The 21,227-nt window shown below is 45.6% G+C and overlaps 1 protein-coding gene across 2 annotated transcripts in view; it reads left to right on the top strand.

Annotated features, from left to right (window-relative positions):
* The first annotated feature begins 3,548 nt into the window (after window positions 1-3,548).
* Window positions 3,549-21,227, top strand: part of MYLK3 (myosin light chain kinase 3) — a 45,570-nt gene continuing 27,891 nt past the window's right edge. For both annotated transcript variants that reach the window (XM_065641081.1, XM_065641080.1), the window contains exons 1-2: window positions 3,549-3,663; window positions 5,844-5,967. In XM_065641081.1, the coding sequence (XP_065497153.1) occupies window positions 5,959-5,967 (9 nt within the window). In that variant the 5' untranslated portion in view covers window positions 3,549-3,663; window positions 5,844-5,958. The remainder of the gene's footprint in view (window positions 3,664-5,843; window positions 5,968-21,227) is intronic.

The raw sequence follows: 21,227 nt of genomic DNA, 5'->3' as shown, positions 1-21,227 counted from the left end.
GTTTCGTTTGTTTTCAATTTCACTAAGGAACCTATGTTACTGTCGAATGAGGGCTAAGGCATAACTGCTTTTTACTGTAGCTTTCTGAAACAGTGGGGGATAATGATCACTTCCTATCATCTTGAAAAAGTAACGAATCTCCCTCTTCTTTAAGACAGAGCAGTTCCAGAGAATTAAAAACGATACCATAAGTAGAGATACTTAAGACATTGAGATATACTGAGTCTTGGCCAAGTACTGAGTCGGAGTCCGATCCTCTAGTTTTACCTCTTAATTCTGTTGAAAAAGAACAAACTAAATTAAAAATCATTTTAAAAAATTCGCACAAGTAGAATTCCCTACCAAACTGAGCAGACTGTAAAAAAATCCTAAGAGTAAATTCTAATGCTCATCTCCAAAAAAAAAATGAGATGAGCATTAGAATTTACTCTTAGGATTTTTTTACAGTGACAGGTCTGGACATGCAGTGAAAGATTTTCAAGAAGGTACTTTTAAAACAAACTCTTTATTGAACTGAATGTTTAAAACGATGGAATGTCTCTCTAGCACTGACTAGAGGTGTGTTTTGAAAATAACACCTCAAAGCAGTGAGATAATTAATTGGCTGAGTGGGACTGGAGAAAGAAGCCTGATTCAGGTAAATGTGAACGTGTGTGTTCCGAAGAACAGCCGGGCTGTCCCGCGCGGCTCGGGTTACTCAGGACTCAGTCACTCCTCTATGTATTTTTCTTTTGTTGTTGCTCGCGCCTGTTTTAAAAAGATCTGAGAGTCTCACCCACAATATTGAGCTTCCATTTCTTGGCACGGACGAAACGATGAACCTGGCACCCTGCGTGACGCTGCGGACGCTGCTCCGGCGCGATGCGCCGCGCACCGAGCAGCAGCAAAGCTCCCGGTCGCAGCTCCTGCGCCGGCGTCCGAGCGTCGTTCTGGGGAAAAAAGGTTAAAGGGAGAGGAAACTGATCCTTTCATCAATTTATCTTCAGCAGTTTTGAGACCGGCAATAGTACCGAGGAACATGCATCTTGTAAAATGTTCTGTCGTTTAAAATCTTTATGGGATTTTTAATGTATTATAAGAGCTTGAAAACAAAGTGAACAGAACCATACTCCTACCAGCTACAGAAAGATCAGAAATAAAAGCACAGCAAATGGTGAAGAGCAGGGGACACATTCTGTTTTGGACGCCTGCGTCACAAATGCATTCCTGGGAAACAAGGAGATTAATTATTCGAACATGAGGAATCTGAGAAAGCCGCAAAAATGATTTGTGGGTATTTTGTGAGACTGAGACAAGCTGGACTTGGCCAGAGAGCAGAGAGGGGAATGGTGATGAGCACAGAGAGCTGGGGAGCCCTTCGCGAGGGGATTGTTCCCCTTTGGGTTTAATCGCTCTCTGCTTAAAATAACCAACTTCCGTTAGATTGGGCCGATAATAAAGAAAATAATAACAATAATAATAATAATAATTATTATTATTTTGTCCTTCCCATCTTGTCGGCTGCTAACAGTGCCATCCGCTCAGTCAAAAATTCAAGTAGACTTTTCTGTATTTATGCTAATATTAAATAAGTAAATAAACAAATTAAATTAATACAAATATTACCAGGAGGGGGGTTAAGGTTGCGGAGATCTTGAAAAACCTCGTTAAACTAGAAACGAATCGTTATTATTATATTATTCAATCAGAAGTTATTGAAAGTAGGCTACAATGTGATTTGGTATGAAATATATAATAAAATTAGCCTTGGGACTGGGAAAACAATTTCTAAAAAGGAAAACTTAGGCGCACAATTTACATTTCAGAAGTGAATTTTCCCTTTTCAGCACCATTTCATTTATTTTAATGAAATTCACTTAAGTATGGTTGGATTGTAGGTTGTATTTTAAAATCTATGTTCATTTTCCTTCCTGTGATGCAAGGGCAAAAGGAGCAGGGGAGACAAGGCAGAGGTGACTGGGGAGGAGTACTTTAATTAAAGTTCCTCTTTAATTAAAAAATAGGTGGTTTGAGAAATTAATTCTCCAGAGGCTTCACCATCTGTATCCTTGGTTGTGAGTTTACAGGGTGTTTCTTGCAGGAAACCGAATCAGACGTGATGTAGAAGATGAAGAAGATTCCCCCCGCCGCTGGGAGTGGGACGGAGTGTTAATCCTTGTTCTTCAGAGCTTGTTCAAAACGAGGAAACATCTTGTAAAGAAGGTTTTTGAGGACTAGAATGAGCCTAGTTAGTGGACGCTGATTTAAAGGGGAAGCAAAACAAGTCATCAATCCAGACTGCCAAAGTTAAAATACATCTAAAATATTTACCTCTGAATTTCAAATTCAAATGCGAAGGATCCCGTGAATCTGATTTCCACCTGTACGTTCGTTGGACATATCATTTTTGTGCTGCGTGTGTACTTTATGGGGCAGACTCTCAGAAATTATGCCTTCTTATTGAAACGAGAGGCTGTAATTGCCAGCTACGCTTTGTGGCTGCCTCAGAGTGGGCAAGATGATTTAATTCTTCATCAAAAGCACGGAATAGCGCGTGTGCCAAGTAGGAGCTCGATAAAACCCTATAATCCGATGCAAGTGGCGGCTCACTGATCCCATCTGCTGGGAAACACGCTTGATCTGCCCTTCTCACCGCTGCCGGCGTTTCGAAGGGCGAGTAACGACATCAAATTCTTTTGGTTTCAGGTTTTCGCAAAGGTTGTCTCGCCGTGCTGAAAACTAACAGGCCGTCGAACAGGTACATCTGTGCTACGACGAATGCTTTGCGAAGGAGAATAAGGTAACTAGAAGAATTCATCCGAGTTTTTCCTCTTGCTGTTGGTTCCTTCGGGAGCGGAGAGCGGGAGGTGCCGCCGCCGCCTCCCTCAGCATCCCAGACGTGGCCGTTGTGTAAGGGGCTCTGTGCGGTGCACAAATAAGAGGTTACTGTCCCCAAACTGTCCCCTGGCCTTCCAGAGAAGGCTCGAATCTGCTCTCCTTTGCATCTTTTTTATGACCGTCAAAGCCAGGTTTGCTGTGTAACGTGGTGCTTTTTGAACGCAAAGTCATCTGCCCGTGGAGGCAAAGTAGATACTGAGTCACTTTGTCTCTTTTCACTTGTTATTATGGTGGTCGTGGCTATTTTTGAAGTGTCTGGTAGATAAGTTGCCTTCTGTGAGTTTATTCAGCTGCCCCCACTGCGGCAGCTGGAACAAAAGCAGAATAGAGAAAGACCGAAAATCTGCCGACAGATGTACTTGTGTTTGTGCTTTGCAGGCACCATTCGTTACAGTGCAAATCTTCGGGGGCTAATGAAGTTAAAGCGGGGCTTTAGGTACCACTGCTCAGCAAAAGCAGCCTGCCCGAAGCCGTCCCTGCCGCTGCTTTCCTTCTGAAACGAGAGTCGGTGCTGCAGGTTTAAAAATGGAATATCGTTCATGAGGCCTCTAGCCTTGTGTAAGTGGGATTTAAACACCGTCACAGGGCCACGGGGCAGGTCAGCGGCAGCCCCGGCGGCGCGGCCACGGCCCCTTTGGCACCCGAGCGGCACATTCGTGCCGCTCGGGTGCCAAAGGGGCCGTGGCCGCGCCGCCGGGGCTGCTCCGCTGACCTGCCCCGCGACCCGGCGACGCTCCCGCTGCCGCCAGCTCCGTCTCGTTGCACGGATGGAAGCGGAATGAGAGGGTGAGTTACTGGCAGAGACTGGAAATCCCTTGGGGAAGAGAACCGTGAACCCTCAGTTAGACGTTTTGGGCACAGCTGTTGAGGAGTTCAACTGGGTGGCATCGGCGTTAGTAGCTCCCTGCCCCTGATTGTTAGCGGCAGAAAGGCTCCGGCGTGCTCGGTAGTTTAGTAACACTTAAGCGTGCGTGAAAGAAATGTGCCAAGGGACTAAAGCTTCTACTTTTTTATTTTCAGAAGGAAGATACTCTGTATTAACCGCCACGTTAACGGTTTCGGCTAAGGCATGTTGTTTAGATTATAAATTCCCTGAAAATGGGCTGTGTGAGCGGAGCAATGCACCTCCCGGTTCCTGGAGGCTGATGCTGGGAGGTGAGAGACCTCACTTCAAAAATGCTGAGCCTCTTTATTTTACTCTGTAGTGAGTGCAGGAACTGGCATATCTGTCAGCAGCTGGCTGGGGAAGCCAGTGGTAATTAATGACCTCTTACGTTACCTTTTTCCTTTTCTTGGTCTTTGCTCCAAACGCACCGATCTAACCGTCAAACACCTCTCTTGTTCTGACAGGAGTTTTGGAACCTAAATATAGCAGATTCATAAGAGTTGCTCGAAAAGCTGAAGCACTAACCTTGCTCTTTATTTAATTTGTTGGGTGTTACTTGCATTAGAAGAGCTTTGCATTTATTCTATAAGTAAATGATGTGACATCTCCAAAGCCTGTACTGCAATACCTGTACTCCAAGTGAGCACTTGCCTTGTCTCTAGCTTGTAATATTTTAAGGCAAAGCACTAAGCTCTATTTTACCTTGTCTGTAAAATCCACTAGACCTTTCCCTAGTACTGGAGAAAACGTCCTGTGTCCATTGCCTGTCTATCCACAGCAATACAAGTAACTCGGTGAGAAGCGGACTGCTTCCTTCTTGTGGATTGGATGTTATGTAGTTGCCACTGATTTGTCGCTTTTCATACTCTTCTGAAAACAGAGCCCAGAATCAGTATCATATGATCTGAAATGAAAATGGGAGAGAGAAAAGATCCAGATTTTTTTTTTTTTTTTTTCTGAAGCTAAAATGGAGAAAAAGCAAAATCAGTGAAGTTCATCATCATAGTAATTATATTCTTAGTATTAATGAAAATACTGCAGGAAGGTGTTGTTTTACACTACAGTTCTGTATTTAGATCTGCTAATGGAAGGTCGCAGGCTGGGCATTGTTTGTTCCGGACTGCTTGCCAAATTTCCTAAAGGATTCTCTTTGTCATGCAAGCTTTCCCCCGTGGCACGATGCTTACATGCTGTACGTGCCTCTGCTGCCACATTAAGTAATAGCATCTCTTTATTAAATCTGGAGTAACGACATGGTTATTTGTGCTATTGGAATAAATCACAAATGCATTAAAAATACCTTGTTTCCTCCCCTGAGTCTAGGGATCTCCTGACTCATCTCTTAAGCACGACGCCTTTTGAATAGCTCTGGTATCTGTTGTTTTCTTAAGGGCTGGGGTAGGGGTCGTCAGTCGGTACCATCAGTTCCACGCTAATAACGCAGCCCAGGGCGGCGCTGAGGAGCTGGGTGCTGGTGGGGACGGTCCCCTGTCCCCCCAGGGTGGCTGGTTGGTGTTCCCTGGGCCAGGGCAGGGTTCCCTTGCGCAGGGACAGGGCAGGACTGGTGCGGGGTTTGGGCAGCAGCGTTCCTGCACCATTGCATGGACCTACCTGAGGTGTCTTAAGGTTTTTGGGGCAGTTCTGAGCTAGAATTTATGGGTTGGTTTTGCCCTTTGAAAGAGGGAACAGTAACAATAGATTCTAAAGCTCTGGGAAGGTTCTGTGAGCTAGGAGGAGGTTAACTCCGTTGTTCCAGGGGGAAGAGCCAGGGCACAGAGAGGACACAGGAGTTTCTCTGGAGCTCCGAGCGCAGCGTCTGGGGCACTCACAGCTCCCGGGGTCCCACACCCTCCGGGTACAACTATCTCACCTCCGTGGGCTGTGGCCAAATCATCCTGCGCCCCAGGCAACCCCCGGCCTTTTCACATGTTTGTCTGAAAAACATTCTCTGCCAGGCAGTAAAAAATCCTGCAGCACAGCGAGCATGGCCATCTCCCCCCTGCAAGAGTTCCTTATCCACCTTAATTCACTGGTTTTGTCTGTACTAACGTGGGTTTTATTTTTATTTTTTTTTTTACAGCATATCGCTTATCTTGCTGTACAAACCCAAGTGGAAACAAAGCACTTGTTTTTGCTGTGAGAAGGGCAGCCAGATCTACACCCGCATTTCTGGACCTGACGTCTCTTAGATCGTGATGCTAAAGGTAGAGTATCCTATCTCCATTGCTTGGGGGACTATTTTAGGCTGGAGTGCACGTGCACGTATCCTGTGGTAAAGCACGCTTCTGTTTCGATCTGAGCAGTGCAGACACGGCTCGTGCTAAGCCCAGATCCTGCTGCCCGAGATGTTTGTCCATCTGCTCCAAGGCCGCTCGTCCTTAGCGAGTGGCTGTCACTGTGTATGCGCGTGCCTGATGGGATTCAGGTTAATATTAGACCACCTGTAGCTAGTAATCAACAGAGCTAATTGTACTGCACTTTGTCAGCAGAGTGGGAAAGGAAGGCACAGCACAGAGGAAAATTGAAAGCAGATTTTTTTTCTACTTCTTCAGAACTTACTTTCCAACTTAGGTCATCCAGCAGCTTGGTGTCTGTTGTCTTTGTACATTTGTGCTCCACTGACGCAGTCTTATGGGTAAGAACTCAATTAAAAATGCATTTTACCCAGGGCAAAATAAAAAGGAATTAAGTAGGTGAGGTCTAAACACATGAGGAGGAACATAATTTGGGTGCATTATGGCTGCTTATTAATCTGTGTAGGAAGAAAAAAAATTAACAGATTGTAAGTCTAGGGGTTTACAAATATGCCTACATGGACTTCATGGCAACATACACTTGTGTGAGTGCTTTCGTTTGACTGCAAGGTGTTTTACAGACTGAAGCGAATGGCTCTGTGTGTGTAGCATTAGGCTGTAGAAACAGTGCTTGAAAGCATAACTAGGTACGTGAATTCCGATTATGAATATTTGTCCATTCTTCTGTTCCTTCCATTCCTGTATTATTGCTTAAGAAACTGGAAATAAAAGAAGTGCTCACGTGTGTAATAATCATGTTGTTATGTTAAAGCAAATATCCTGCAGCAGTCGTCAGTGTCACTGGAAAGAAGAACAGCACTCAGATAAATGAGTCTTCTCGCTGCTTGGCTGAAGCAAACACGCTGTCCTTATGTTACAGCTAAAGCAAAGTTCAGTTGGGCAAAAATAAGCTAAGGGACAGAGAAATGCAGAGAAGGGACTCTTGAGTGGCTCAGGAGATTTGGCCGTCACCCTTTGTTGTTTCTGTGCCTTAGCGTGGTCGTTATCAGGAATTCAGGAAGCAAGCTTATCCCTGTGGATAGAACCGAGTGCTGCTGATAAGGGACTGAAATGATTGAAATGCCTGGTGCAGTGTTAGATAAGAGGAAATGCCAAGTTTATCTCCCAAGCAGGATTCTAGCGAGATCCAGGGAGGCTGTGCGGCTTTATTCAGTGACAGGCTTCAGGCTACCTGGGTGAGCACCATACGAGCCAAACAGGATGGGAACTTTATATCAAGAATCTTCCCCGCACAGCTCCCTTCGTTTGAGCATGGGAGGATTTTGTGTTTCTGATTACATAAAGAGATTCACGGTAAGAGAGTCCTTAGTGTTTTATTGTGAGCCTAGTTTGAACGTAACAGCTTTCCAGATGGCGCAGTGCTGGTTTCTGTGCCTTTTGCAAAGTGCTACGTGTGTTTGACGTTCTTGGCCAGGTTGTGCAGGCTGCCGGCTTGCAAAACACCTGCCGGCGTCAAGGAGGTGTTTCTGAAATGATGAGCACTTTGGAAAGAAACTCACTTTTCGCGAGAGCCGTGGCACGTTACAACTTTTATTCCAAGTGGTAGATCTGTCGAATAGGATGCCAGGCTGCCATTCAAATTATGTGGACGGTTGTTACAGCTTTTTGCTTTAGTTGCCACGTGTCTGGGAATTTTAAGACAATCTACCGGGCAGGCTCACACTGAGGCGATTTAATGAGGAGCCAAATTCTGCATCGGCCCGTCCGACCTGCGGCCAAAGCAGTACGATGAGCTGAGCAGGACACTCGGTGCCCCCAAGGTCTGCCCAGAGCTGCGAGATCAGAACCCCCTTGTGCCAAGGTCTAAGGAGACACAGCGAGAGAGTCTGATCACCGACCAAACCCCTCCAACCCTGCAGGAGAAGAGAGACTTCGAGACATTGCCAGTGGAAGAGAGAGTAGGAATCTGCTTTTCTACCGCTGTGAGCTCTTCATCGAACCACGCCGTGGTTTAAAGCCGTCTGTGGAGTTCTGGTGGTGGAAGGAAGTCAAGGGAAACACTATTTCTGTTGTCCTCCGTTTGTTTGTATGTGCCTACTTTTTGAGTTGCTGAAAAGACCGTTTACCATCCAGACAGAAGCGGGAAATGGACTTAAGCAAGTTTAAAAAGAATGCTATGGGTATATAATGATGTCCAAGTAATTAAAAAACGTCGTAGGACTTGAATTTAATAAAATGTGTATATTAACTATACACACAGCTTTTATTCAGGATTGGGAAAGTCTGGGGGTTTGGGAGTGGCAGAAACATATTTTTATAAGCTCTGCAGATTGTAGTTTCTGAATTAAGGTGTTTCGTGTGCTTTTCTGAGGTTGTTTGCTAATTCCCATAAGTTTTGATCCTATAACCTTCGTAGTAACATTTAAGGCCTTCTGAATTATGTTAATGAACAAAGTTCTGAATTTTGATTTATTCAGGTTTCCGAAATGAAGGTTTATGGATCAGATTGTTGTGTTCTGTTTGGGTTTTTTTTAAGACCATCCTCTTTCCAAATTTCGAAGAAAGGGTTTCCTCGTGTATTTTGTTCAATAATAGCTCTAATGGGATTTTTTAAAGAGTTTACATTTGTAATCCTCTTAGTTCTTTAAAACACTAATGAAGTAAATGAGCTAAATCAACAGTAATAAACCAAATTCTGGCCCAGCTAAGAAAAGCACAAAATTTATACTAATTTCAACAAGTGGGATCTTGTTCCAAAGCCTTAAACTCATCTAATGTGATGTCACATAGTGGATTTAATATAGCCAAGAGTATAATGTGATATTTTTTGTTATAATTTATTACATAAGAAGCAGAATGGCTCAGAAGACTAGATAAATTTAATACCCCTGTGGCCACATGATTTATTGTCTATTTATCGCAACATAGCAGGAAAACATTTTGGTCTATTAATTTGAATATACTACTCAGCTGTTCTTCATGCTGAACAGATAATGATGTGTTTAAATTGTTAACGTACAACTTTTTGTTAAAGAAAGATAGTAAACAGCCTGAAATAAATGCAATTTTCTCTTGCTTGTTGCTGCAGGAGTGCAAATGAAAGGTATTTCCGGAAGGAATACAGAAGGCAGCTTTAGAACCATCGAAGTGAGTGTTCTGGGACTTTTTGGACTAGTCATATCTTGGGGAAGAAAGTCAGTGCTGCAGTTATCTGTCTACATTGCATTCCATGGTTTGAGTCTGTGCAGATCAGAGTTAGTATTTGAAGTTAATATATGAAAGCTAGGGTGAGCTCCAGAATATCTGCTTTCTTTGTGATTGATCTGTTGGGTGACCGAGTCATTCTTTTGTATTCATTGCTTCAATTCCCCTTTCTGTAAAACTAGTGATGATGGTACTTCTCTTATGAAAATATGTTAAGGTCCACAGATAAAAGCTATTTTAGATTTAGTTTGGTTTGTTGGTGTTCCTAGTCCTCAGTGAGCTAGGAATCAAAAATAACTTTGTTTTGGATGTCTTGCATTGGATTACATCACTCTGACCAGCTTACCAAACCCATTATGTTTATCTCTTGAAAAATCATTCTTTGTTTTGCTCACAAAGCTAGCGCTCAATTCATGGAACATTTTACAGGGGAGGATGCTTTTGGCGGAGATGGCCAGCAGAGGAGCATATGAGGATAAGTAGTGTCTTGGACCACGCGTGCAGCTCTTCCTAAAGTGGGTGAGAACTGCGCTAACCCATCAGCCTCGTGTTAACGCTACTGAGAGGTCTCTTCCCCCATGCAGAATGGCAGCTCATCAGTGGGGTTTGAGCCCCGTTCCAGCAGGAGCTGCTGAGTGTACAGAATCACAGAATAATGTCAGGGATTGGAAGGGACCTCGAAAGATCATCCGGTCCAGGCTCCTGGTGTCTGCCTGTTTGTTGGCCGCGGGCTCTTTCTGGCCTGGCGCTCGATGATCCGCCAGCTCGCGCTCCAGCGGGTGCCTGGCTCGGCGGAGCCCGCTGTCGGGGAAGGCCTCGGAGCACCGGGCCGCTGTGTAAACAGCAGCCCGAGCGTGTTTACAGGTTGCTGGGAAATTCGTGTTATTGCTCAGATGTGCAGTGGAGGGTGTAGTTCATCTGAAGCAAACAGATGGGGTGTTTTGCGGTTTTGAAATTAATCAGACCCTTCGTTAGGGGAGGCAGTGGTAGGAGTGTTCTAATGTGCCTGGAGGCCAGGTTGCCTGGACTTCCTTCAGGTTTTTCCTTCCCATGAACTGAACAGCTTTGATGTTCAGCTGCATCAATTCTTTTAGCCTTGGTGGTGCTGCTCTTTCTTCTGCTAACTTGCTGGAGCAAATTTTTAGGACACGGCCACTTAAAAATATATCTAAGGTCACCTAGTCCTTGACATAAGCTAATCTTGATGCTCCTCTCCTACTTCTTGTTTGCGGTAGGGGGTGTACATTCCACTCCCGTTTTTTGGGTAACATCTTGCTGATTTTACTATTCAGACTTCTTTCTTCTGAAGGTCCTGTGCAGGGTGATTTGGAACTCCTCAGGTACTCTTGGTTCACATCTTGACCTTTGTCAAGCTTTAAACTAGATTCGAAGGGGGATGGGGTTGTAGCTGGGCTTGCATCAGTGGGGCAGCATGCTGGAATCCATAAAGACCGGGAGGCCCCCCAGGCCCCTAGGGTGAAATCGGTGTACTCGGCTCGCTCCCTGAAGTGCCTGCACACCAATGCGCGCAGCATGGGGAATAAGCAGGAGGAGTTAGAAACCTGCGTTCGGTCAGGAGATTATGATCTGGTGGCATTAACAGAGACATGGTGGGACAGCTCACATGACTGGAATGTGGTCATGGATGGCTATGTCCTTCTCAGGAAAGACAGGCCAGCCAGGCGTGGTGGTGGAGTTGCTCTTTACGTGAGAGAGCAACTACAATGTATAGAGTACTGTCCAGGTGCGGTTGAGGAGCAAGTTGAGAGTCTGTGGGTGAGAATTAAGGGGCAGGCTGGCAGGGGTGACACTGTTGTGGGAGTCTATTACAGGCCACCAGATCAGGGTGAGGAAGTTGATGAGGCCTTCTACGGGCAGCTGAGCGTGGCCTCACAGTCACAGGCTCTGGTTGTTATGGGGGATTTTAACTACCCTGATGTTTGCTGGAAGGACTACTCAGCCAGCCAGCCTCAGTCTAGGAGGTTCCTCCAGTGCATTGACGATAACTTTCTGATGCAAATGGTGGAGGAGCCGACTAGGAGAGGTGTGCTGCTAGATCTCGTCCTCGCTAACAAGGAGGGTCTGGTCGAAGCAGTAAAGGTGGGGGGCTGCCTTGGTTGCAGTGACCATGAGATGGTGGAGTTCAGGATCTCCTGTGGTGGCAGCAGAATACCGAGCAGAATTGCAACCCTGGACTTCAGCAGGGCCGACTTTGGCCTTTTCAAACAATTGCTGGAGGAAATCCCGTGGGCAAGGCTGCTTGAAGGTAAAGGGGCTCAAGATAGTTGCTTAGCATTCAGGGACTGCTTCTACCAAGCTCAAGATCAGTGCATCCCGATGCGCAGGAAGTCAAGGAAGGGAGCCAGGAGACCTGCGTGGTTAAACAGGGAACTGCTGGGCAAACTCAAGTGGAAGAGGAGGGTTTACAAATCATGGAAGGAGGGGCTGGCCACTTGGGAAGAATATAAGGCTGTTGTCAGAGGATGTAGGGAGGCAACTAGGAAAGCTAAGGCCTCCTTAGAGTTAAACCTGGCGAGAGGGGTCAAGGACAACAGGAAGAGGTTCTTCAAATACATGGCAGATAAAACTAACACCAGAGGCAATGTAGGCCCACTGATGAACGGGGTGGGTGCCCTGGTGACAGAAGATACAGAGAAGGCAGAATTACTGAATGCCTTCTTTGTCTCTGTCTACTCTGCCGGAGGCTGTCCTGAGGAGCCCCGTACCCCTGAGGCCCCAGAGGAAGGCAGGACAATGGAGGAGTCTGCCTTGGTTGATGAGGACTGGGTTAGGGAGCAATTAAGCAATCTGGACATCCATAAATCCATGGGTCCAGATGGGATGCACCTGCGGGTGCTGAGGGAGCTGGCTGAAGTCATTGCTGGACCGCTCTCCATCATCTTTGCCAAGTCTTGGGAAACGGGGGAGGTGCCTGAGGACTGGAGGAAAGCAAATGTCACTCCGGTCTTCAAAAAGGGCAAGAAGGAGGACCCGGGCAACTATAGACCGGTCAGCCTCACCTCCATCCCTGGGAAAGTGATGGAACACCTTATCCTTGGTGCCATCTTAAGACATATCAAGGATAAGAGGGTCATCAGGGACAGTCAACATGGCTTCACCAAGGGGAAGTCATGTTTGACCAACCTCATAGCCTTTTATGAAGACGTAACAAGGTGGATTGACGATGGCAGAGCAGTGGATGAGGTCTACCTTGACTTCAGCAAAGCATTTGACACCGTCTCCCACAGCATCCTCACGGCAAAACTGAGGAAGTGTGGACTGGATGATCGAGTAGTGAGGTGGACTGCAAACTGGCTGAAGGAGAGAAGCCAGAGAGTCGTGATCAATGGGGCAGAGTCTGGTTGGAGGCCTGTATCTAGTGGAGTGCCTCAAGGGTCAGTTCTGGTACCAATACTGTTCAATATATTCATCAATGACTTGGATGTGGGAATTGAGTGTACTATCAGCAAGTTTGCTGATGACACCAAGCTGGGAGGAGTGGCTGACACGCCAGAGGGCTGTGCCGCCATCCAGCGAGATCTGGACAGGCTAGAGAGTTGGGCAGGGAAAAATTTAATGAAATAGAACAAGGGAAAATGTAGAGTCTTGCATCTGGGCAGGAACAAGCCCAGGTTCCAGTACAGGTTGGGGAATGACCTATTAGAGAGCAGTGCAGGGGAAAGGGACCTGGGGGTCCTGGTGGACAGCAGGATGACCATGAGCCAGCACTGGGCCCTTGTGGCCAAGAAGGCCAATGGCATCCTGGGGTGTATTAGAAGGGGGATGGTTAGTAGGTCGAGAGAGGTTCTCCTTCCCCTCTACTCTGCCCTGGTGAGACCTCATCTGGAATATTGTGTCCAATTCTGGGCCCCTCAGTTCCAGAAGGACAGGGAACTGCTGGAGAGAGTCCAGCGCAGGGCCACAAAGATGCTGAAGGGAGTGGAGCATCCCCCATGTGAGGAAAGGCTGAGGGAGCTGGGTCTCTTTAGCTTGGAGAAGAGGAGACTGAGGGGTGACCTCATCAATGTTTATAAATATATAAAGGGTGGGTGTCACGAGGATGGAGCCAGGCTCTTCTTGGTGACAACCAACAGTAAGACAAGGGGTAATGGGTTCAAGCTGGAACACAAGAGGTTCCACTTAAATGTGAGAAGAAACTTCTTCTCAGTGAGGGTGACGGAACACTGGAACAGGCTGCCCAGGGGGGTTGTGGATTCTCCTTCTCTGGAGACATTCAAAACCCGCCTGGACGCCTTCCTGTGTAACCTCACCTAGGTGTTCCTGCTCCGGCAGGGGGATTGGACTAGATGATCTTTCAAGGTCCCTTCCAATCCCTAACATTCTGTGATTCTGTGATTCTGTGATTTGTGTATTTGTTTTGTCTTGCACTGCACAACAATTACCTTTGTTTTAATCTCTTTGAACAGTTGTCTCCTGTTTTGTGTAGACCGTCTGGAGAGTTGGGCAGGGAAAAATTTAATGAAATATAACAAGGGCAAGTGTAGAGTCTTGCATCTGGGCAGGAACAAGCCCAGGGTCCAGTATAAGTTGGGGAACGAGCTGTTGGAGAGCAGTGTAGGGGAAAGGGACCTGGGGGTCCTGGGGACAGCAGGGTGACCATGAGCCAGCACTGGGCCCTTGTGGCCAGGAAGGCCATTGGGACCTGGGGGGGATTAGAGGGTGGTGGTCAGTAGGTCAGAGAGGTTCTCCTGCCCCTCTACTCTGCCCTGGTGAGACCGCATCTGGAATATTGTGTCCAGTTCTGGGCCCCTCAGTCCCAGAAGGACAGGGAACTGCTGGAGAGAGTCCAGCGCAGCCACGAAGATGCTGAAGGGAGTGGAGCATCTCCCGTGTGAGGAAAGGCTGAGGAGCTGGGGCTCTGGAGCTGGAGAAGAGGAGACTGAGGGGTGACTCGTTCATGGGGATCAATATGGAAAGGGGGAGTGTCAGGAGGATGGAGCCAGGCTCTTCTGGGTGACAACCAGTGATAGGACAAGGGGCAATGGGTGCAAACTGGAACACAGGAGGTTCCACTGAAAGATGAGCAGAAACTTCTTCATGGTGAGGGTGCCAGAGCCTGGCCCAGGCTGCCCAGGGAGGTTGTGGAGTCTCCTTCTCTGCAGACATTCCAACCCGCCTGGACACCTTCCCGTGTAACCTCATCTGGGTGTTCCTGCTCCGGCGGGGGGATTGGGCTGGATGAGCTTTCGAGGTCCCTTCCAGTCCCTAATATTCTGTGATTCTTGCTTGGATTACAGACCTGCCAGAGACCAGTCCCTGGCCCCTGCCGTTCAGGCTCCCGTTCCCTGAGCAGTCCCTCTCAGCAGAGCAGATCTGGGATCCAGGCCGCGGATCTGCCCCCCGGGTGCCGAGGCTGGGCAGGCTGTGCGCGGGTGCTGCCCCGGGCCGGCAGAGAGGCTGACACACTGAAGGAAAAAAAAATCAATGGAAGCTGCTTAGGATTGGGACTTTTGGAAAAACACATGGTTGGAAAATTTCTGAGCAGCTCAGTTGTTAACACTGTCTTCCCAGGCTTTGTGGGAACTTGAAAGGTGTCATATGCTCCAGTTTAAATTTTGCACCGGTATATAGTCACTTGCAGTCTAAATATATTCTGTTGAGTATCTTTTCAGACAGTTCATATCCCAGAAACTAGAGTAGTAAACTATATATAGTCTCTGACATTACAAAAAAGGTTTGTTTTCACCTTCTCTCATGGCTGAATTAAGATAGTCCTCCTGCTGTTGTGGTTCACTTTTCATTCTCTCATTTGTGTCCTCATTTTGGTGTTCAGCCTTGAGCAGTACACGTGCTTTCTGGCTCATCCAACATATTTCCTCACGCCTCCAACTTCAGGTATGTACTGTCCTGAATGCTGCTGTTCAGAGACCTGGTCCCTTCCAGCACTGACATTGCATTCTCACTGGTATTGTATGGGACTGGGCAGAATTAGAAAGAAATACCCTTTTTCTATAAATAGTTCTGTTCTGGATATTTGCTTGGTGAGTTCCTGTTCTGAGTTTCAGCTGAAGTCCCCCAGAAGCCCAGCGTGCGAAGCTGCAGCTTCAGTGTCCTGATTCATTCTCAGCACCTCTTTAGGAATTGGCACAGACTGAATTGCATCTTCCGTGACCTCTCTTGCTACAAAAAGGAAATAGTTTGCTACACATTTGGTGATTGACCGACCACCTTGTTTCTGGGTTTGCTTTATACAGAATTATCAGTCTTAGGGCCAGAAAGCATTGGCGCAAGTTCTTGCATGGCTGACGGGGTCATTCTGCTCCGTGAGGCAGTCCTTACCGTGGCCATCGGTGGTCACTGGTCTTGGGAAGCCAGGCAGAAAGCTGTCAGTGGTTGCTGTGAGGCACTGGGTTTGTTTCGGTGCACATTCCACTGGGGTATTGTCCATACAGAATTTCATAAGGTCCACGCTTCACTATCTTCAGTTTAGAGAAACTTTTGCAAAATTTTCCTGTCCCTCCCGTTGTGGCTGAACAGGAGCCAGGAAGCTCTGTATTCCACCGTTTTCATGGATTAGATGTAGAGACTCTTGCCAGATGTCACTTGCTGTCCTGGTGCTCACCTCTCTGCACAATAGTGCTGCATCTTCTCCAGCATCCTGCCCAGCATTTGAGCTGTTCTCCTAATTTCTCACACTGAGAAGATCTTGATGTGCTGTTACTGGGTGCGTGACGGGCACGCATCCCTTTAGTGACAGCTACTCCTGATATCAACTTAATATGAAATCCAAGCCGTTTGTACCCCGGATCTTTTATCAACAGTGTTATTTGCTTGCTTTCCTCTGAATGATTTTGCTTTACAGTGCCAGGACTTGGTGCTGGTGTTTTGGTCTAACGCTGCTTATTGGTGTATCTGGGTTTAGACTGCAGCTGTCTCTGCAGTGTATCTGGAGATTAACCTGTCACTGATCTAACAGAGCAGTGTGAAATCGATGGCTTAGTGGTTTTAATTCAGGAGCTTCTTATAAGTGCAGAGAAACTTGTATGTGGTTGCTTAAAATTAATACTCTGGAGTCTTTGAATGTTGGTGTAAGATAGCACCATGGAGGAGAAGAAAAACTTCCCGAGTTCTGATAGAAGCATCCCAGAGAAGCACCAGGTTTTGCCAGCTGGTCTGGAAATGGGTGCACTGAATGCGCTGTGGTTTTCTGGGTTTACCAGGTATTTGTACGGAGATACAAACTTTAGGTGGAAAAATGGATCAATGCGCTTAGTCGTACCACCGGGGCCCTAACTCAGGACTTGTAATTCCGCACCCAGCTGTTCTTAAACTATCTGCTTTAGAGAGAGAAACTTAACAAAATGCCTTCTCATCTTTGCTGTGGAAGCTTGGCACCTGTTGTTAGTGGCTTTCTGCGTTTCCACTGGTATGTGGCATGATTTTCTTTCAGAAAAGCTTTTCTTCTAAGTCGATGAAAGCTGTTCCAAATTTAGCTGAAGTTCTTTCGTACACCTGAAATGGATGCAGCATTTTCTGTGGGTTTTTTCCAGATGTTTAAGCCTTCACCTAAACGGCTGCGAGTGGCTTCCCTGTGAGTATTTGATTACAGGGAAGAGTGCAAAACCACCAGCCTTTGTACCCAAGCTCTCTTTCCTCTGAATGTTTTTCAAAGCCGAGTTTGTGTGGAGATCAAGCCTGAGCTGATCAAGTTATTCCTGTGTTTGCGAATGACGTCAAAACAAAATGTCAGAGAGATCTAAATCAGCAGGGGAATACAGCACGTAACAGACTTCATTACAGGACAGTTGACTATTTACTTGATCTAGAATTTCCTTAACATGGTGTTCTGGTTATTAGTGGGGAATAGCGATGTCAAGATGTGTTCTTACTTAAAAAAAATTTTAAAAATCCCCCCGTTGTCAGGTTCCTGTAAAGACCATTATGAGCAAGGAACACTGAGCACAGAACTTGGTGTTTGTTGTACCACAGTGGCAACTATTGGGTGGAAATATGTGTGTGAGAAGAAAAATCGCTACCGGAGACGCCGGCTTACTGAAGGGTAGCTGGGGTAGAAGTATTGTTGCTTTTTAACTTTGGAAATGTCAGTGAAGGAGCCAAGAAAGTAGCGGGATATATTCGTACACCAGTTGTCAGTTGTGGTGTTGAGAAAGGTGTGGTTGGAAATGATAGTTACAGATCAGTGAGTTAGTGCAGCTCCGTGTGTGCGTTCTTGTCATTTTTCAAACCTGAAGCAGGAAGGGAACAGAAGACAAACCAAAGGGCAGTGCAATTTGGTGATGTTCATCCTCTCAAACACAAGCGGGTTGCTGGCAAAGCAGAGACTTTTCTGAGGGATTTGGTTTGTCAAATTTCAAGTCAGCAAGAATGGCTGTGCGGATTTCGATGTATTTTGGAGCAAACTCTGGATTATGTAAAGTTCTTTTTTCTGAACAGCTGACTGTCTGGAAATAACCCTTTCTTATGCAACAGATCTGTTCCCTATATATTTATACTGAGAGGCCTATCACATGCTTTCAGTGACAAGAATTTGGTTTTACTGTTTTTATTTCTGCCGGCATTGCTGCACAGCCAAGGCTGCTCCCCAGGTGATGGTGGATCCCTCTTGACTTACAGCCAAACAGGGCACAGGAGCTTTGGGCAGGTGTAAAAGATGCCATAAGGTTCTCTGCTGAGCTCCTAGGAGCTCTGAGAAAGCGTCTTGTAAATGAGAGACTTCTTAAATCCAAGGGTAGCTTTTGTGGCTGACCGTTAAAATAATCAGGCTTTACGAAGAACTGGCTATGTTAGATGTAAAATCACTGAAATTCAGGGAAAGCAGAACGCGCAACATGACTTTTCTGTTCGGTTTCCAGAGGAGAGCTCTTTGTTGGAGGACGTGGAGGAGTGGGAGGGTGAATCCTTATCACCACACCAGGGAAACATTACTGGTTACCACCCTTCCGCTCCAAGCGGGTAAAATAGTTAAGTAGCAGCATTTTTGTGGTTTGTTTGTTTTTTTGTTTTTTTTTTTAATTGGCTCCTTCACTGACATTTCCAAAGTTAAAAAGCAGCAATACCGCTAGCCCAGCTACCCTTCTTTTCTCTCTCACACATATTTCCACCCAATAGTTGCCACTGTGGTACAACAAACACCAAGTTCTGTGCTCAGTGTTCCTTGCTTATAATGGTCTTTACAGGAACCTAACAACGGGGGGATTTTTAAAATTTTTTTTGAAGTAAGAACACTTCTTGACATCGCTATTCCCCACTAATAACCAGAACACCATGATAAGGAAATTCTGGATCAAGTGAATAGTCAACTGTCCTGTAATGAAGTCTGTTATGTGCTGTATTCCCTTGCTGATTTAGACCTCTCCGACATTTTAATCAAAAAAGAAAAGAAAGCAATGAAAAGCAATGAAAAGCAAAGCAAAGCAAAGAAAGGAAAAGAGAAGAGAGGAAAAGAAAAGAAGGGAAAAGAAAAGAAAAGGAAAGAAAAGGAAAGAAAAGGAAAGAAAAGAAAGGAAAAGAAAGGAAAACAAAGGAAAAAAGGAAAGAAAAGGAAAGAAAAGAAAGGAAAAGAAAGGAAAAGAAAGGAAAAAAGAAAAGAAAAGGAAAGAAAAGGAAAGGAAAGAAAAGGAAAGGAAAGGAAAGAAAAGGAAAGAAAAGAAAAAAGAAAAGAAAAGAAAAGAAGTTTGAAAGAATGAAAATTAAAAGTAATGAGACACCTTATTACAGTAATTTCTGTGGGTAACAGTCTTGGTGTTGAGAGTGAGCTCTGGAGTCAAGTGAGTGAATGTGGATGGGCAACAGGTGCTCTCTTGGCCTCCTGAGAGGCAAAGGAACCTGGAGGAAGGACTTAAAGGTTCTTGTTAAGCCATGTGGGCAAATGGTAAACAGTGTTATCTGGAAATCTGATGACTTTGATGTAAATGAAATGTCGTAATGGATCTGTCGGGCTCTGCTGTCAGCTGCCTGGCAGATGCATTGCAATGCTGCGGGTCTTGGGTTCAGTGGCCTGAGCTGCGCCGCTGCCTGGGACAAGGGGCAATGGTTGCAAACTGGAACACAGGAGGTTCCACTTGAATACGAGAAGAAACTTCTTCATGGTGAGGGTGCCAGAGCCTGGCCCAGGCTGCCCAGGGAGGTTGTGGAGTCTCCTTCTCTGCAGACATCCCAACCCGCCTGGACACCTTCCTGTGTAACCTCATCTGGGTGTTCCTGCTCCGGCGGGGGGGTTGCACTGGATGAGCTTTCGAGGTCCCTTCCAGTCCCTGACATTCTGGGATTCCGTGGTTCTGGGAGCATCGCACTTGGACTCAGTCGTCTGAAAAAGAATGAAAGAGAACTGGGGGAAGAAGTCAGGACAGAGTGTGTTTCATAACCTAGCGTGTTAACAATTTTGCGTCATTAAATACATAGAAAAAAAAAGAGTTTATATAGCGATTGATAAGATTTAGTTGATCTAGTACTGCAGTGACATACCCTTGCGAGCGAGGCAATATTGAAATATGTCATGCCAGGGTCACTTGGGAAGACCAATAGTGCTTTACAGACTCTTTGCCTGATCTGCGCAGAAACCCGGTGATTGGGCTCATCCAGACTCCATGGTGGATCTTGCCCTTGGAAATTATTCTTCTAAATTAGCACCAATGCCCATTTCAGTGCTTGCCGTTTGTCATGAGAATTGGTCTCTTGCTGCACCATTGCTCTGTGCACGTGATTTACCAAATTTCATGTGTCTAGGAAACACGCTGTTCATGAGAAATTACTCACTGGTAATTACTCACTGGCTTAATTTTTCAGAAGTTTAGGTAATGTAAAAAAAATTCAGTTACCCTTTATTTGCTGGAGGGAAAACTATAAGTGTATGTTAATGAGCTGCAGCAACTAGATGTAGATTAAGTAGATTTTTCAGTGTAGCTTGGAAAAGTTGACAGCTGGTTTCTAAATATGTAAAGGACATTTATCAGTATTTTTTTTCCTGATTAGTGTTTAGCGGGTTCAGCCAGATTGTTTTGAACTTATCTGCTGTGGTTTTCATGTGATTTTTTGTTTGTTTGTTTTTGTGTGTGTGCTTTGGTTGGTTGGTTGGTTTTGGTTTTTGTGGTTTTGTTGTTGTTGTTGGTTTGGTTTTTTTGTTGTTGTTTTTCTCTTCGCAAACTCCTGTCGTTTGGCCACATTGAGTTCTTCATCTCCTTAGAACTCTGAACTGTAACCATTGCAAACTTCTCCCAAAGCCCCCAAGTTCTCTATCAAACTTTGGCTTTGTTTTGGCCTTTCAAAAGGTTATTTTTTCATTTACCTACATATTTCCAGCCATCTCCAGTTTTACTGTGTTGTTGGAAGCAATGCAATAATCTAATGAGATGATCTGTTTGAGCAGCTGGTTTTAACCTCTGTGACATTTCTCATTTGGGATATAAGCCTCCGCTGTCACTTCAGTATGTGCTGCAGGTATTTTTTTAACTTTTTTTTTTTTTTCTCTTCACTCCATCTTTGTGTTTTTTTCTTCCTTTGTGTCAGAGCTAGCAAGGAGGGATCATAAATTAACCGCCATATCATAGATTCTTGGTGTCGAATGTAAATTTTTCTCTTCTTTTCTGACATCTCTCTTTCAAAACTGGGAGGGTGTGCATGGGAATGAAGCCAAAGAGGAATAAACTCTCATTTCCCCATTGAGAACAGCAGTGTCTTTGGCATCGTCAGTTCAAAGTCAAGTGCAGTTCTGGTTCTGCAGCATTTGTGTTCCTTTTCTATGGCACTCCTGAGATACTCGATACCTTGGGGATATTTTAAAGGGATCGGGGAAGTTCATTTCAGTTCAGCTCTCGATGGAACCGAAGCATTTCCCTGCACACTCCAGATCGCAGTGCTCATTTTTGGTTACTTGGAAGAAACAAGCAGAAATCCACAGGGGACCAATTATCAGCAGAAACTTTGTTAAGTTTATTAAGTATTATTTATTATTTAAGACTGTGGTGGAGTCTGGTGGCTCAGCAGTTGGTTTCGCCCATGACAAGGGGGACAAGCTGCAGAGGTGC

The sequence above is a fragment of the Caloenas nicobarica genome, chromosome 9 (genome assembly GCF_036013445.1).
Source record: "Caloenas nicobarica isolate bCalNic1 chromosome 9, bCalNic1.hap1, whole genome shotgun sequence".
Taxonomy (NCBI): domain Eukaryota; kingdom Metazoa; phylum Chordata; class Aves; order Columbiformes; family Columbidae; genus Caloenas; species Caloenas nicobarica.
Note: the sequence above shows the minus strand (reverse complement) of the source record. Positions and strands in the feature narration are given on the sequence as shown.